Genomic DNA, 16,651 nt, shown 5'->3' with positions numbered 1-16,651 from the left:
AAACTAAACTAACAGAAGAGGAGGGGAAAATGTTGGGTAAATTTCAAGTGAGACCGATAAACACTGTGGAAAAGGAGACGACTGTAAGGCTCAAGTGTTGTTTTTAATAGTGAAATGAAAATGAATGCCGCAAACACGTAGACCCATTTCGCTTTAAACCTTATTTTTCAAAAGTATTTGCTTCATAACAACATCAAACAAACATAAGGTTGTTAAAATGTCGTCTTCTTAATTCACCGTGTTATTGATCTCACTGTAGAAACACCATTAATAACATAATATATTCTTCTATTCAGGAAATAGTTTATCCTCATATATATATTTATCTTTTTACAGGGAAATATTACAAAAATAAAGAAGAATCTTCAAAGAAAGGTTAATATATAATCTTCTACAATATAAAATATATAATCTTCTTTCAATCCTGTAATAGATTATCTTTCATGTACATATAACTAAACCTTCTTTCAATCCAGTAATAGATTATCTTTCATGTAAATATAACTAAACATTCTTTTCAAAAGATCTTCATTAAATTCTCCACTTAAAGACACCAAGTAGCCAAGCCCATGGGTTTTCTTCAAACCCCTGCACCCTGAGAAACCCCCTTTAACTCCTTTTTTCGAATAATACAATAAAAAAGTTGAATATTCATTTTATTAATACCAGATGTATATTGTGTATGTACAATAAATAAAAATATCTTTTTTCCATATATTATTCAAATTTTGTCTCAATAAAGAGTGTTTGTACATAAATGTTATTGATTTAATGGGATTGTTCACATATTTGAAAGTAGAAATAATATCTTGATTCACGATTCTGAGGAGCTCTGAATGATATGTCAATCACTCAAAGCAATCATGTGCAAACACAAATTGATGGAATCATGCGGTTTTAGCAGAAAAAATAAAAAATAACAAAAAATTTCATTAATTTTTAATTAATAACAATAAAAATTAAGGGAGTGACCGGCTATGTAAGGTAGTTGAACTGAGTATGCAGTGTTGTGGAAAACTTCTTTCGGATTCATTTGAAACATATTAAACTTTTTAAAATCCTTTATCAAAACCTAGACCTGGAGTAAAACTTTACCCAACCCTGGAGCTGGAGTCTTCCTATAGCCAACCTCTTATACAATATATAATATATAATCTTATACAATATATAATATACATTTTTAAAATATGAATTAAAGAAAGTGATTAACACAATATTAATTTGTGAATATAAATCTTTATAAAGCTCATATATAAATTTTTGTATTTATGTATGTATAATGTATATATATGTTAACTATAGCTGGGAAAACGGCTAGACCAAATCGCATAACATTTTTTGAGGAAACCCATGGGTACCTCGGGGTAACATAAATTCAAAAAAATTTTAGATCAGAATCTTTTGTGTTTTTAAAATTTTACGCTCAACACACCTGGCACTTTGGCTAGTACTATATAAGAGTGATTCACGCAATATTCATTTCTAAAATACTTAAAAATATTTCTTGTTTCTAAAAAATATCTATTTATGTGTTTTCGCTGAAATATAATTATTTGTGTGTAGAGAGCTGTGTATGATAAAGTACGCATTACTCAAACCTGTGTCATACCTGCAACCAAACACAGGGAAAAGAATATATTTTTTTATAATTATTAGGATTTGAGATTGAAAATATAAGCGCAGGGGGTGGAATTGAATATGGAAAGCACGAAGGTAAACCATTTTTTTTGGTGGTGGCCGTGGGGGGGGGGCAAAGAGAATAGAATTTATATTAGAGGAGAATTTAGAGAATCTCTCGGTATGAATTTTATAACGGAAAATCATCGTTTGTAAAGTGAAAGGCATAGAGTCTAAGTGAAATGATCATTGGTCAATTATGAAACCAGCCTATTTCATAATTTGGTTTTCTTTTAATATTTATTTTAGATTTTCTATAAAATGATGTTCCAAGGCCCTAAAGGTTATATAGCATAAATGGCATGGGACGTACGTTTGCGGAGGGGGGGATAGATAAAACTCCTAAATTGATTATGTGGCCGCAGCGCCGGCCCCCTAGCCTGTCCTAGCCGCGGCGCTCGGCCCCCTAGCCTGTGCTAGCCGCAGCGCTCGGCCCCCTAGCCCATCCTAGCCGCAGCGCTCGGCCCAGAAATTATCTTAGCCTAACCCGCAAACCTACGTCCCATGTCAGCATAAATATGTGTTAAGTACACCTGCAGTATGGGAACATTACAACAAAATGCCCGTTTTACATTTTTTTTCTAGTAAATTCCCCTCTAATATATATTCTATTCTCTGGGGGGGCGGGGTCACGTAAGCCATTTTTTTGGTGGTAGTGGGGTGGGGAGGGGGAAACTTAACTTAACTATAACGAAGTTCATTCTGTCTTATCAATATATTTGCAGTCATATTTTTATCTCTATTTTAAAATGAGACAAGAATAGCTTGAAGGATTTTATTTGCTATAATATTCAAAATATGTTATCAAACAGAAAAGTATAAATATAACGAGTGAAGATGGGTTTCAAAATTAAGGCCCACTGACTTTTATCCAAGACCCTTGATTTACCGTAGAGGAAGGGAATTTTTACAAAACCATTCAAAACAACTGGCTGAATTGTGATCATGTACATTAAAGACTGCAAAGACTTTCAGTGTATCCTGAAATATCATTCTATCTTATACAATTAGGGTTTCCATATTCGCATTATGCGGAATGATAACGCAAACCTTGATTTGTTGCTCTTTTCTGTGCAAAATATATCCTGTTGGATGCCACACAACATAAAATCGAAATGGTAGGATAACAGAACAAAAACTCGAAATAGAAGGATAATACAAATTTTGTACATCATTGCGCTAAAACATGCCATATGTATGCAAAGAAATAGTTTGCATTTTCCCAAAGCCTAGTTTAACATTACACGTTTTTTCATAATTGTTAAAAGCAATTTTTAACTAAATTTAGTCAAACACGATACAAAAAATGCCCGTATGGGAAACCCTGTTTCCAATAAGTTGTTAGATGGTTCGAGATAGTATTTTGGATTGGCATAGTTAGAACCGGTTTCTATTGTTGGAATTCAAACGGGTAATCCCCATTTTGAAAGTCCAATGTAACCTTGTATAACATTTCATGGTGCAGTCCCAGTAAACAAGACAAGAGACCGTAAAAATAAATAAAATAAATAGTAAAAATAAATTGAACATTAAGCAAAAAATTGTTACATTTGCTACTAAAACTTAATTACTTTGTGTGGCCATCTTTAATCTTATTTTTTGTTCTTACAATATGAGTAAATTATCGAATTAAAATCGTACCTTTCTTGATCCAACTGATTGATAAAAATATCAATACAAAATATATTTTAATGTTTATCTATTTAGGCGGGGGACTTTCTCTTAAACTCAACATTAAGGTAATTACAGAAAATAGATTTTTAAAAGAAAACATTTCATATTTTNTCCCTCCCAATCACGACTTTTGCTGATTTATTTAACTAATATATTTTGCTGGTTAAAGGATGACCTGGAGAGAAAAACGAGACAGGATATGATGAACCTTTTCTTTACTTGGTAAATTATGCTTAACACTGGACCTGGAGAAATCCTATACCCGACACTGGACCTGGAGTAATCATTTACCTAACCACTGACATACAGTAATCCTACACCCAACTCTGAACCTGGAATAATCCTATACCCAACACTGGGCATAGAGTTATCATATACCCAAACTCAAATCTGGACCTGGAATAATTATTTACCTAACCACTGACATTGAGTAATCCTGTACCCAAACCCAACACTGGACCTGGAGTAATCATTTACCTAACCACTGACATAGAGTAATCCTGTACCCAACTCTGGACTTAGGGTATTTCTTTACCCAACCCTGGACCTGGAATAATCCTTTACCCAACTCTGGACCTGGAATAATCCTTTATCAAAACCTGGACCTGGAGTAATCCTTTACCCAACTCTGGACCTGGAATAATCCTTTATCAAAACCTAGACCTGGAGTAAAACTTTACCCAACCCTGGAGCTGGAGTCTTCCTATAGCCAACCCCGGACCTGGAGTAGACATAAACCTAACCACGGATCTGGAGTAATCCTATACCTAACCCTGGACCTGGAGTAGACATAAACCTAACCAAGGATCTGGAGTAATCCTATACCTAACCCTGGACCTGGAGTAGACATAAACCTAACCACGGATCTGGAGTAATCCTATACCTAACCCCGGACCTGGAATAATCAAATACACAACCCTGGGCTTGGAGTAAGCATATACCTAACCACGGAACAGATGAAGAAACCTAATTGATCCTGAATAAAACATCCTTAAGCCTAAGTTATGGTCTTTGAGGAACCACAAACCAAAAATACTATTAGGTTAATCCTGAACCTACATCTGCAGGAAATATGTAATATTTGACTCTTCTCAAAGAATATTATAACTATGCTTGCTCCCCGTGTACGGTGTAACCACTTAACTCCAAGAGATTCCGGTTTAACCTTTCGTTAATTTTGAAAACTTTGACCCTAGCTGAACTTTTGGAAAGACCTTCAAGCAGTCCAATCACGTTTTACTTTTAACAGCCCTTCTTTCAATCCTGTAATAGATTATCTTTCATGTACATATAACTAAACCTTCTTTCAATCCTGTAATAGATTATCTTTCATGTACATATAACTAAACCTTCTTTCAATCCAGTAATAGATTATCTTTCATGTAAATATAACTAAACATTCTTTTCAAAAGATCTTCATTAAATTCTCCACTTAAAGACACCAAGTAGCCAAGCCCATGGGTTTTCTTCAAACCCCTGCACCCTGAGAAACCCCCTTTAACTCCTTTTTTCGAATAATACAATAAAAAAGTTGAATATTCATTTTATTAATACCAGATGTATATTGTGTATGTACAATAAATAAAAATATCTTTTTTCCATATATTATTCAAATTTTGTCTCAATAAAGAGTGTTTGTACATAAATGTTATTGATTTAATGGGATTGTTCACATATTTGAAAGTAGAAATAATATCTTGATTCACGATTCTGAGGAGCTCTGAATGATATGTCAATCACTCAAAGCAATCATGTGCAAACACAAATTGATGGAATCATGCGGTTTTAGCAGAAAAAATAAAAAATAACAAAAAATTTCATTAATTTTTAATTAATAACAATAAAAATTAAGGGAGTGACCGGCTATGTAAGGTAGTTGAACTGAGTATGCAGTGTTGTGGAAAACTTCTTTCGGATTCATTTGAAACATATTAAACTTTTTAAATCCTGAGTTTAAGCGCAAATTCGACGTTCAAAACTCCTACTTTGGGGGTTGATACGTTTTCATAATTAGTGTTTTTTCAATTATTAAATAACGACGACAAAAAATGTATGCAATACTCTACAGTAAACTAATTAGTTGTTTCGGAACCGGTTGAGAAAATAAAAATTAATCTTATTATTGAAAATAAGTAAGCTTGTTCAATTATTAGTTCCTATTTTCTCATTATTCTGGTTTCTCATTATTCGCAAAAATTTTCTGCAGATTTCTTGAATTATTATTGAAAAGACGACATTTGAAGAATTTGAAGAAATCTGCGAATAAATTCAAAGAAAATGAGAAATTCAATATAACAATGAAAACGAAATAATTGATTCTAGCATTGATTTATTGACAAATTTCTATTGAGAAATATGTTCCCAACCATCTAATTAGATTACTGTACAGTGAAACCCTTAATAACGAATACATCGAAAGAATTCATCAAATGTCGTATTCTTCACTTTCTGATAATGGAATGTTGCAGATATTTAGTTTGTTAATTAAATGATTAAATGGAACTCTTTAAAACTGTTCCCGCATATTCATGGCTATTTATTTATTTTCGTAAAAACTGAGATTTACGTAAAATAGTATAAAACTTGTAAAGTAAAAAATTGTCAAGACGACATTTGATAAATTCTTCCGATGTATTCGTTATTAAGGGTTTCACTGTATGATTTTTACTTTATTTTTCGTCGTCGTTATTTAGTAATTTAAAAAAAAGATTCTGAAAACGTATCCACTCTTCAAAGTAGGAGTTTTGAACGTCGAATTTGCGCTCAAACTCAGGATTTACAGATCTTTAAAAAGTTTTACATGTCTCAAATGAATCCGAACAAAGCTTTCAACAATACTGCATACTCAGTTCAACTACCTTACATAGCCGTTCAATCCCTTTAATAATACTTTGTTGCAGCACATCATTAACATTCTTCTTTGATAAGAATAGAACTGAGAGCGACAATTACGTCATCCATACTTGAACTTTGCTCCTAAAATCATGAATTAAAGTTTAAAATCTATAAATTTAAAATAAGAAGAAAACTAAACAAAGATAAAAGTTGCTTAAACTTTGATAATATTTATTTATATTTTATTCATCGATATTGATATTAATACAGATATCACTTTTAAATATGGGAGACCCCTAAGACCAAGGAACTATATAAAGGATCCGCCCGACTCAGATATACGCATACTATGTACTGTAAACTGTGGGAACAAACCCAGTGCCAACTACTCCTTTTAAACTTTAGCTAGAAATCAAGCTCGTTGCAATTTCAAAATGTAAATGTCTAGGACTACAAAAATGTAAAATTGGCTTGATGAGCTGAACCCCAAGCGGCCCAAGTCGTTGCGACGCTTTGAAGTCAAGGCTATCTACAAATTTATGAAAACTTTCATAAGATATAAGATAAGAAAATTAGAGTTTTAGTGGATAAATCAGTTCCGTTGTATCTTTGTAAATAAAAAAAATTTACCTGTATACAATGAAGAAGTGCTAAAGACGGGTTCTCCATTTTCTCAAGGTTTGGGATGATATTCTCCATTCTCAGGTTGGAGGCAAATATCTTCCATTTGCTGTCTACCGAGAGTTGCTGGAGGAGCAGTTCCAGTTCTCTCCGGGGTAGATCCTGGAACCTTGCTCTGGGTTCAGTCCGGTGCTCGGATAACCTGGAGAGAAGATCCTAAACCATTATAGGATTAAACTTTAACAGCGGATATGACAAGTGAAGTAGTATTAATTTAAGTTCTGTAAGGATTAAATAAACTAAAAGAACTAAGTTTTTGTCACAAACACTGACTTTCTAATTCCTAAATCTTTTGAACTGATGTCGTAACCTATATTTTAAACTATAAATTCTGTTGGATCAAATAGCCTAAACTTGAAATATCAAAGATGTACACCATCAAGTTGCAAAGATTTGCTGATTAGAAAGTTTGAGTTTGAGGCAAAAAGTTCTTTCTCATTGTTACATAAGACAAGAAACGAATAGAAAAGTGAAAATGAATTTGGAAAAGTCTTTTCTGCTTCCTTCAGTTCTCTTGTATAAATTCTTCCTTAATATCTCTTTCATTAATATTCTATTCTCTTTTTATTCTATTCCAATATTTTTCACACAATTCCATATTACTCACGTGGATTTAACGGTTCTGCCGATATTCCAGAAAGCTGTGACTTTCGATCACAATTTGACCCATTAAACATAATTTTTTAGCCTTTTTTCAAAAATACTTTTATGTCGGCATATGCACTTTGAATGAAAAAGTATAGAATAAACAAATCCGTAAGTTGAATTATAGACCAAAACACGTTTGATTTCAAATTAAATAAACTGAATGCTGCTCACTCTGGTTAGTTCAGGGTGTACTATACTTCACACATAAATATAAAAACTTGTTTTTCATTATGAAATAAATTCATAAAAATAATATACTGTCTTAGGCTTCATCTTCTTCTTAATGCATAATTTGTTGTGTTAGTAACTAAACTAATACCTTAGTCATGTTCGGATGTTCAGGACGAACAAGTCCAGAGAGCCTCAACCTCTCCGCCAAAACTTCAACAGTTTCTCCGCTGTAATCCTCCAAAGTTGTATCCGCCCCGGCCTGGAGGAGATAATCCGCAAGTTGTTTAAACTGGTTTATCAAGGCAAGATGGAGAGAAGTTCGGCCAGTCACTCGATCCCTAGCGTCGACATCTACCCCTTTATTGACCAGAGCAGCAACCAAATCCAAGCGTCCGCACTGAAATATGAAATATATTTAAAATTAACGTTTTTTGTTTAAAATTGAATAAAAATGGATAAAATGTTACCTTAACAGCAACATGGATGGGGAAAAGTCCGTCGTTGTTTGGAATATTTAGTTTAAGGTTGGACTCTAGCAGGACGGAAACCATCTCCACGTTGAGACTTGATATGGCGAGATGAATAGCAGTATTTCCATCCTTACTCAAGGTATCTGGGTTTACGTTGTATTTTAACAAAATCCTAAATTAGATAATCAGTTGAGATGTTTATTTAAAATCAAATAACAGATAAAGTAACTGAGTTTTTGCCACAACCCAGCATATTTTAATCCCTAAATCTTTGCAACCCAATGTCATAGACATTTGACGTTTCAAAATATGAATTATGTTAGATAAATAATATAAGTTTGAAATATCAATGGTTCACACTGTCAGGTTGCATAGATATCGGATTTAGAAAATTTGAGTTAAGGGCACAGACTCAATTTCTTTGTAGATTTCTAATAAAAGCAGCAAGGGAGATTTTTATGAAAAGAGGCCTTCAATAGTGCCCAAATAGTGTTGGTTGAACGTGATATATTCAGTACTTTTATTATTCTCCTAACCTGGCAAGTCCAGGGTTTTCTAATTTGACCGCTAGATGTAGTGGAGTAAATCCTTCGTTGTTTAGTTCCTCCAGTATCTCGTTGAACTGGATCCTGGAGGCAACCTCCAGTATATACTCTAGAACCTCCACCTCACCACTCAACACACCAGAGTGTAGAGTACTAGATAAAATTGAAATCAATAAGATGACTTAGGCTCACATAGATATGAACTTAATATTTCTTTATATTGTCATGGAACGGATCAGACGACATTTATCCCAATAGTACTTAATATTATTCCTGAGACCTACTTGTTTCCTTGTGATGTGATGAAAGCAAGAATCTGTTTCACTCTTTGGAAAACTAAACCCTTGTCATTTGTTGCTGAGAACTGATGAAGAAGATATGAAAGGCACTCGGCTATCTGCTGCCCGGAAACATCTTCAGAAACCTTAAAATAATGAATTTGGAAGACGACATTTTAAATCGCCATTTTGTAAAGGAACAATGAACACAAATTTTCAAATCAACAATCTACAGGGTGACCCCATCAAATTAGATCGTTGTGATTTTAGGGAATAATCGAAAAATTTAAACAATGAATCATTCAAAAAACAGAAAAAGTTAGTGATAAAGTTTTCTTGTATAAAATATTAGGTTTTTTGAGAGTTATGTGCGTATTTTGGAGTTCAAGCTTTAAGATAATCTATTATGATATAGGACGCTCTGTAGTAACATGTAACGTTGACTATATCATCTAACAGAATTCATATTTTAAAATTTCAAAGGTCTACTTCATCAGGTTGCAAAGGCATATGAAGATAAGAACATTTGAATTTGTGGCGAGAATTCAGTTCCTAAAGTCAGGTTTAACCAAAATCAATAAAAATTGATTCCATTTTCATTGGTTTCTTTTCTATAAATAAAAGTAAAAGTATATTTACCGTCCCCCCAGCTACGCTATCCGTCGATATACTGCCTCCGACGGCGATGGGTTGGGGTTGACCGGCTCGGAGGAGAAAATCCGGAACCAGCTCCATCGGACCTCCGTCCGTCACGTGATCATAAGGCGAGGGATAGGCCAGGGTCTCGACGTAATCAGAATTACTAAATCAGATAATTATCAATACTACAAAATATCAATTTTAACATAAAAGAATTGTCTGGAAAATTAAGAAAATTTGTAAAAACTTAAATGAAATACCTGCATAGATCGTTTATTACATTTAAATCAATTGTAAGATTGTTTTCATCCATGTTACTGTCCTCATCCTCATCCTGCTGTTCTTCTGCTCTGTACTGGATACCTCCAAACCTAAAAAAAATTCTCAATAAGTAAAATCATAAAAAAAAACTTTTGATGCACCCCAAATTTAGACAAGTCGTGTCGAATTAAAATGATTTTGATAAATTGCAAGGGAGATATAATTAATTAATGCACTTTAACGACGACCATGATTTGAAGAAAAAAATTATGTTCAAGAGTTTTTTACAAAAAAAAAGTCTTAGAAAGTAAAGATAATTAAGAGAAAAACTATAAAAAGGGGAAAAGAGGAATCATACACACTTTTAAATCTGTACCTTGGTGGGTTGATAAAAGGAACAGGTTCAGAAACTTCTAGGTTAGATCTTATTCGTTTCCTTTTTCTCATCCTAATCAAGTGTTTTTAAAATACTAATCCGTGTTGAAAATATGCTAATTAATAAAATACCATTAAAAAACCTTACATAGTTTCCTCTGTAGGCTTGAATCGAAACGTTTTTTTCTCCGAAACAGCCTCGTCGGAGGGTCGGAAGAGTTCATAGTAGACATCAACACTCTCCGTTACTCCAGTATCCCGGTACGTTGGTGTCCTGAAATTTATGTAGCATCAAAATACAAAATCACTTTTACCTTTACCTTTACCCCTTTACCTGTACCTGTAAAGTGAACCTGTACCTGTACCTGTACCTGTACCTGTAACTGTACCTGTTCCTACCTAAATACAATAGCGTACTGATGATGTACATCGTTCTCGGAGAAAATAGCAAACTCTTCCCAGATCCTTTCATCCTCATCATTCTCCTGAAAGAACCTGATCTTGATGTTTCCCTTGATTACCCGCTCCGTGAAGATAAAAACCTCGTCTCCGCCCTGAACGGATCCGGAGCCGGTACTCATCCTTGTGATCTTCAGGTCTCCGGTAGTCGGATTCTTTAAGTTTTTGATCTCCTGGGAGAATACCATCTCACAGAGAGGATAATAAACTCCGTCGACCACTGTAAACACCTCGAACCCGAGGATCACGTTGTTCATCTTGTTTGTCATCTCCTTACTAATATTTTTCGCGTCCGCCTTCAGGTTGATCTCCTCCACCTTGGTCAGCTGAACATGGGGATTTCTCTCACGGACAGCTTTCTCTTCTAAAATAATATTTTCTGGTTAAATCCGCCAGATTTAATCTTTAACCCTCAGGAAAAAATCCTTCTAAGCAAAACTTAAATTCGACTTAAAATCTTTTTATTTTTTTATTTTTCCAACGAATTAAAAGTATTTATCAAATAGTAGTGTTATAAATTTTAAGCATTTAAAAAAGACCAAAGTTATATTTTTGTTAATATACATTTAAATTTTCCGAAATATATATTTTCAAACCTAAATATATTTTCTTCTTCCTGTTAAGAACAGTTTCCTCTAGTATTCTCCTGCTAGTGTGGATTATTCCTAAACCTTGCCACACTTGTTCAAATCCCTGACCAACAATACAAATATCAGCTGAAAGAGGCGGAATTTCAGAGGTGTACACATTTTTTTGTACTGCAGTGTACTGTCTTTGGTAAACACAACATGAATGTCACAGCCTGACATGGAATCTAATTTCACAAAAATAATCTATGAAATATTCTGGTCATAGGAAACTATTATGTGAATTTAAAAAATTATCAAAATTAAATGCTTTAAACCTCCTCAGATACTAAACGCACACTGATGCATCTATTCTTTTTTACAAAGTACGCCCAGAGAGAACTGGTTTCAATATGTACGCAGAGTATACGCAACTGCAAATAGCTCTCCTTGCATTAGTACCTTGAATCTTGTAAACACTATAAAAACTTTTACAACTTTTTTACATTACTGTACTTGATGTGCCAAGAGCCGAAAACTTTAGAATTGTGGAGATCAAGATCAATAATTGATCTCCTCTTCTTATTAATGTGCAGATTAATTTAAAATAACATTAATATCTTGGAAAATTTTGCGTGCAATCCATGAGAGAACTCTCATTGGACGGAACCCAGCAGGGATATCCAAAATAGAGGATTAACCAGAAATTAAAAGTGTTTAGAGTGGATATCGATATATAGCAATCAGGATTACCCATTGATCTATAGAATATAAACCGTTTCAATTATATACAGAAGTTTTCGATTCGTTAGACATTTATAAGCTTTAAGTAAGCTGTGACTTCTGCGCCTAGCTACGCAGGAAATCACAGCTCGAAAATGTTTAACAAATCGGATAACAGTATATGTAACATATTCCAGTGTGCTTTAGATGTCGTCTTAGATTGGGGGAAACTTTTATGAAAACTTAAAGAATAAATGATATTTAGATATTTTCCTGTGATCTACTAATCTCTGCCTCAACAAAATTTTCTTCTTTAGAACTGAATTGTTTCCACATCAACTAAATATAAAAGGAATTATTTAAAAAGAATATTATTTTTTAGATTTCTAGCTTTAAAATCTAATTTTCTAATCCCTAAATAACTTGATCTGACCGAATTCATAGTTTGAAATATTAAGGACTAGGTCTATAGATTAAACAGATATAAGGATTAAAAAATCAAAGTTTGTGGCTAAGACTCAATTCCTTTAAACAGGTGTCCTACAAAACATGACAGATGGTGAATAGTTTTAAATGTCTTCTTCCATAACTTGTTAAGTTCTTTGATACCAAAGAGAATGTAAAAAATATCACACATATTATTGTCAAATTGATTTCAAAGTAAAATATATTTGAGTAAAATATTTTTTTACGAAATAAACTACAAAAAGTATTTAATATCTTATACAGTGTATTAAAGAAGACATTCAAAACTATTCACCAACTGTCATGATTAGATTTAACATTCTCTTTAAAAATATGAATAAAAACCTAAATTTAAATATTTTCTGCTATACCTTATGAACGTGATGAGATTTTTTATCAGGAGCTGCGTATAATCCTGCTCGAACCCTTAGTTTATCAATATGGAGAGGAACATGCTCCACCTAGGATATATTATAATAATATTGATTCCTCAACCTTCATCGTAAACAGGAGAAGTTCGAACCTATCCATCTTGAGGGGGAAAATCTACGAAAAAGTTACAAAACGTAGATTTTCGTATTTGAAATGTATCTAACCTTGATTGTAGGAAATTTTTTGTTTTTCTTGCTGAAGCTTTTCCCACGAATACATCCATGGGTTCCTTGCATCTCCGTTATATACCGGAACCTATTCAAAAGGTCTTGTTAGTGAACGGATACAGAAGGAGACAGGAGACAGGGGACATGAGACAGAGGAGACAGGGGCCAGGGACCAGGATAGAAACAGACAAGATACAGGAGAAAGAGACAATTTACAGAGGAAAGAGAAAACTTACAGGGGAAAGGGACAATTTACAAGAGAAAGGGACAATTTACAAGAGAAAGGGACAATTTACAGGGGAAAGGGACAATTTACAGGGGAAAGAGAGAAGATATAACAGGAGATCGAAAGAGACATATAAAAAGAAAAGTGAAAATGGCGTGGAACAGAGTTAAATGATAAAAACTATTTTAAAATTGTGTTTGCGAGAACATGTCAAAAAGAGATAAGAAGTATAAAGATACTACTCGCAAACCTTGACAACTAAAGGATGAGACTTTAATGTCGATCTTCAAAAGACCGGATTCAATCCTTTCAATCGTCTTTAAAATTTCATCCTTAGTGGGAAAACCTGAAGTAGAGTAGAGATAATAATCATGAACCTGAATTTTTCCTCAGGTTCTTCTTCTATCACAACTCTCGGTAATCTCATTTCAATACTGTGTTCTATTCAGACAAAAAATTCAACACATTTTTTTAAATAAATAAAATTAAATTTCAAAAAGTATGTATAACTAACCTTTATTTTCTCTGTGTTCTAGGAGAACCGTTGAAAGGTTGAGAGGAGAAGGAGCAGGACTGGGATTGGATTTAACTGCATAAAATGTATCATTTCCCCTACTGTAGGGTATAACCGGAGTTAACTGGGTTAGTGATGAAGAATGCATGTTACGTATCTCCGAACAGGTGCGGAGTAATCAACGAACTGAAGAACAAGTGTAAATATTGGCTGGAGCTAGAAACCGGTCCTATCTTTACTCCAGCCTACCTCAAGCCACTGAACCTGCCTTGATACAATTTACCTTTGTGAATCCCCGTATTAGAATTGAAGTATGGTAATTGGTCGCCCCCCCCCCCTCCTTACCCTCCCGTCATCAACTCAATTCTTTACTACTTTTTCCTGAAGTTTAACAGTGGTTTCAAAATAAACCAATTTTGATACGATATAACTAAGATTGAGTTTTTCGTTCTGACATAAATGTGCACTGTGTTACCTGTTACCTGTTACTGTATTGTGGACCCTTTAAAACCAATGTGCAACATTAAAACCAATGTACAACCTTAAAACCAATGTGCAACCTTAAAACCAATGTGCAACCTTAAAACCAATGTGCAACCTCAAAACCAATGTGCAACCTCAAAACCAATGTGCTCCCTGAAAACCAATTTGCAACCTTAAAACCAATTTTCACCTTAAAACCAATGTGCAACCTCAAAACCAATGTGCTCCCTGAAAACCAATTTGCAACCTTAAAACCAATTTTCAACCTTAAAACCAATGTGCAATCTTAAAACCAATGTGCAACATTAAAACCAATGTGCTACCTTAAATCCAATGTGAAACCTTAAAACCAATGTGCAATCTTAAAACCAATGTGCAACCTTTAAACCAATGTACAACCTTAAAACAAATGTCCAATCTTAAAACCAATGTGCTACCTTAAAACCAATGTGCAACCTTAAAACCAATGTGCAGCCTTTAAACCAATGTGCAACCTTAAAACAAATGTGCAACCTTAAAACCAATGTGCTCCCTTGAAATCAATGTGCTACCTTAAAACCAATGTGCAATCTTAAAACCAATGTGCAACCTTAAAACCAATGTGCAACCTCAAAACCAATGTGCTCCCTGAAAACCAATTTGCAACCTTAAAACCAATTTTCAACCTTAAAACCAATGTGCAACCTTAAAACCAATGTGCAAACTTAAAACCAATTTGCAACCTTAAAACAATGTGCAATCTTAAAACCAGTGTGCTCCCTTAAAACCAATGTGCAACCTTAAAACCAATGTGCAATCTTAAAACCAATTTGCAACCTTAAAACCAATGTGCAATCTTAAAACCAATGTGCAATCTTAAAACCAATTTTCAACCTTAAAACCAATGTGCAACCTTAAAATTAATGTGCAACCTTAAAATCAATGTGCAATCTTAAAACCAATGTGCAATCTTAAACCCAATGTGCAATCTTAAAACCAATGTGCAATCTTAAAACCAATGTGCAATCTTAAAACCAATTTGCAACCTTAAAACCATTGTGCAACCTTAAACCAATGTGCAACCTTAAAACCAATGTGCAATCTTAAAACCAATTTTCAACCTTAAAACCAATGTGCAACCTTAAACCAATGTGCAACCTTAAAACCAATGTGCAATCTTAAAACCAATTTTCAACCTTAAAACCATTGTGCAACCTTAAAACCAATGTGCAACCTTAAACCAATGTGCAACCTTAAAACCAATGTGCAACCTTTAAACCAATGTACAACCTGAAAACCAATTTGCAACCTTAAAACCAATGTGCAATCTTAAAACCAATGTACAACCTTAAAACCAATGTGCAACCTTAAAACCAATGTGCAATCTTAAAACCAATATGCAACCTTAAAACCAATGTGCAACCTAAAATAAATGTGCAACCTTAAACCAATGTGCTATCTTAAAACCAGTATGCCCCCATTTAAACCACTGTGGCCCCTCTAATCCACGTTAAACCTTGTAATCAAAAATTTGCCTGCCCCCTAAATGCTTGAAGCTGACCGAGACTAAACAAGCATAAGTGGAATTTCCTTTACATCCTCATAAACAAAAACTCCAACCTAACTCCTCACTATTATTCACATTAAAAAAGTTGCGTCAAATTTCGAGATTTCGGAAAATACGCCTTATATACCTGGCGATTTCTATACGTTGGATTTCTATACGTTGGATTTTATAATGTTTGACGTCAGAGCTTGCAACCTTTGGACAACTGCGTGTTGAGCCCAAAAAAGTAATTTCAATCATATTGTAAAATATCGAATAGGATAAAAGTTAGATTTAATTTAAGTTTAACAATAATTTAATCTCTATCTGAGAAACGATGTTGAAGAAATCGTCGTTTTTCTGTCTTAAATTTTGACAATTTTTTTCAAATTCTCTTTAGAATAAACCCGCAAGCTACTTTTATAGAGAAACCACAATTAGAAATTTTCAACGAATAATAATATCTTTTTCATCCTTGATCAGACAAAAGTTTAAAGGGTACTAAAGTGAATCGGACATTTCACTCTAACTCTATCGTTGGCATGTTTTAAAAAGGGAGAAAACCAAGAGGGGATTATGTACATAAGTATGAAGTTATGAATTGATTATGAAAATGCATTTCACAGTTCAAATTGATCTTCAAACTTAATTATTCTTTAAAATCATAACATTTGGGATCTTTGGGGAGCTGAACTTATTCTAAATTTGATCTCCAAGGGGAGTCCCCCAATTGGATGAGTGAAAACTATAGTTCCAAAAAGGTATATATATCTAAAAATAAGGTAAGCTGAAATATTCACACAAAAAGAAATCAAAAGAAAAATCAAAAGGGGTATT

The 16,651-nt window shown here is 33.7% G+C and overlaps 1 protein-coding gene and 1 long non-coding RNA gene across 2 annotated transcripts; one reads left to right on the top strand and one right to left on the bottom strand.

Moving 5' to 3' along the window:
- The first annotated feature begins 1,638 nt into the window (after window positions 1-1,638).
- Window positions 1,639-5,040, top strand: LOC111697017 (uncharacterized). The gene is made up of 3 exons (XR_002764203.1): window positions 1,639-1,713; window positions 3,385-3,416; window positions 3,521-5,040. It is a non-coding gene; the product is annotated as an uncharacterized LOC111697017 (long non-coding RNA).
- A 1,123-nt stretch (window positions 5,041-6,163) lies between these two features.
- LOC111697016 (nuclear factor NF-kappa-B p110 subunit) lies at window positions 6,164-14,048 on the bottom strand. The gene is made up of 17 exons (XM_023466872.1): window positions 13,807-14,048; window positions 13,670-13,733; window positions 13,064-13,154; window positions 12,839-12,928; window positions 12,276-12,341; window positions 11,310-11,406; window positions 10,654-11,077; window positions 10,403-10,528; window positions 10,256-10,327; window positions 9,879-9,989; window positions 9,619-9,781; window positions 8,986-9,125; window positions 8,693-8,854; window positions 8,154-8,328; window positions 7,835-8,083; window positions 6,817-7,023; window positions 6,164-6,327 (listed from the first exon to the last, which is right to left on the bottom strand). The coding sequence occupies exons 1-17, from the start codon at window positions 13,952-13,954 to the stop codon at window positions 6,259-6,261; spliced, it is 2,454 nt and encodes an 817-aa protein (XP_023322640.1). The 5' UTR covers window positions 13,955-14,048; the 3' UTR covers window positions 6,164-6,258.
- Window positions 14,049-16,651: the final 2,603 nt, after the last annotated feature.

This window comes from Eurytemora carolleeae, unplaced genomic scaffold (assembly GCF_000591075.1).
Source record: "Eurytemora carolleeae unplaced genomic scaffold, Eaff_2.0 scaffold276, whole genome shotgun sequence".
Classification (NCBI taxonomy): Eukaryota; Metazoa; Arthropoda; class Copepoda; order Calanoida; family Temoridae; genus Eurytemora; species Eurytemora carolleeae.
The sequence above is the reverse complement of the archived record's forward strand: the minus strand, read 5'-3'. Positions and strand labels throughout refer to the sequence as shown.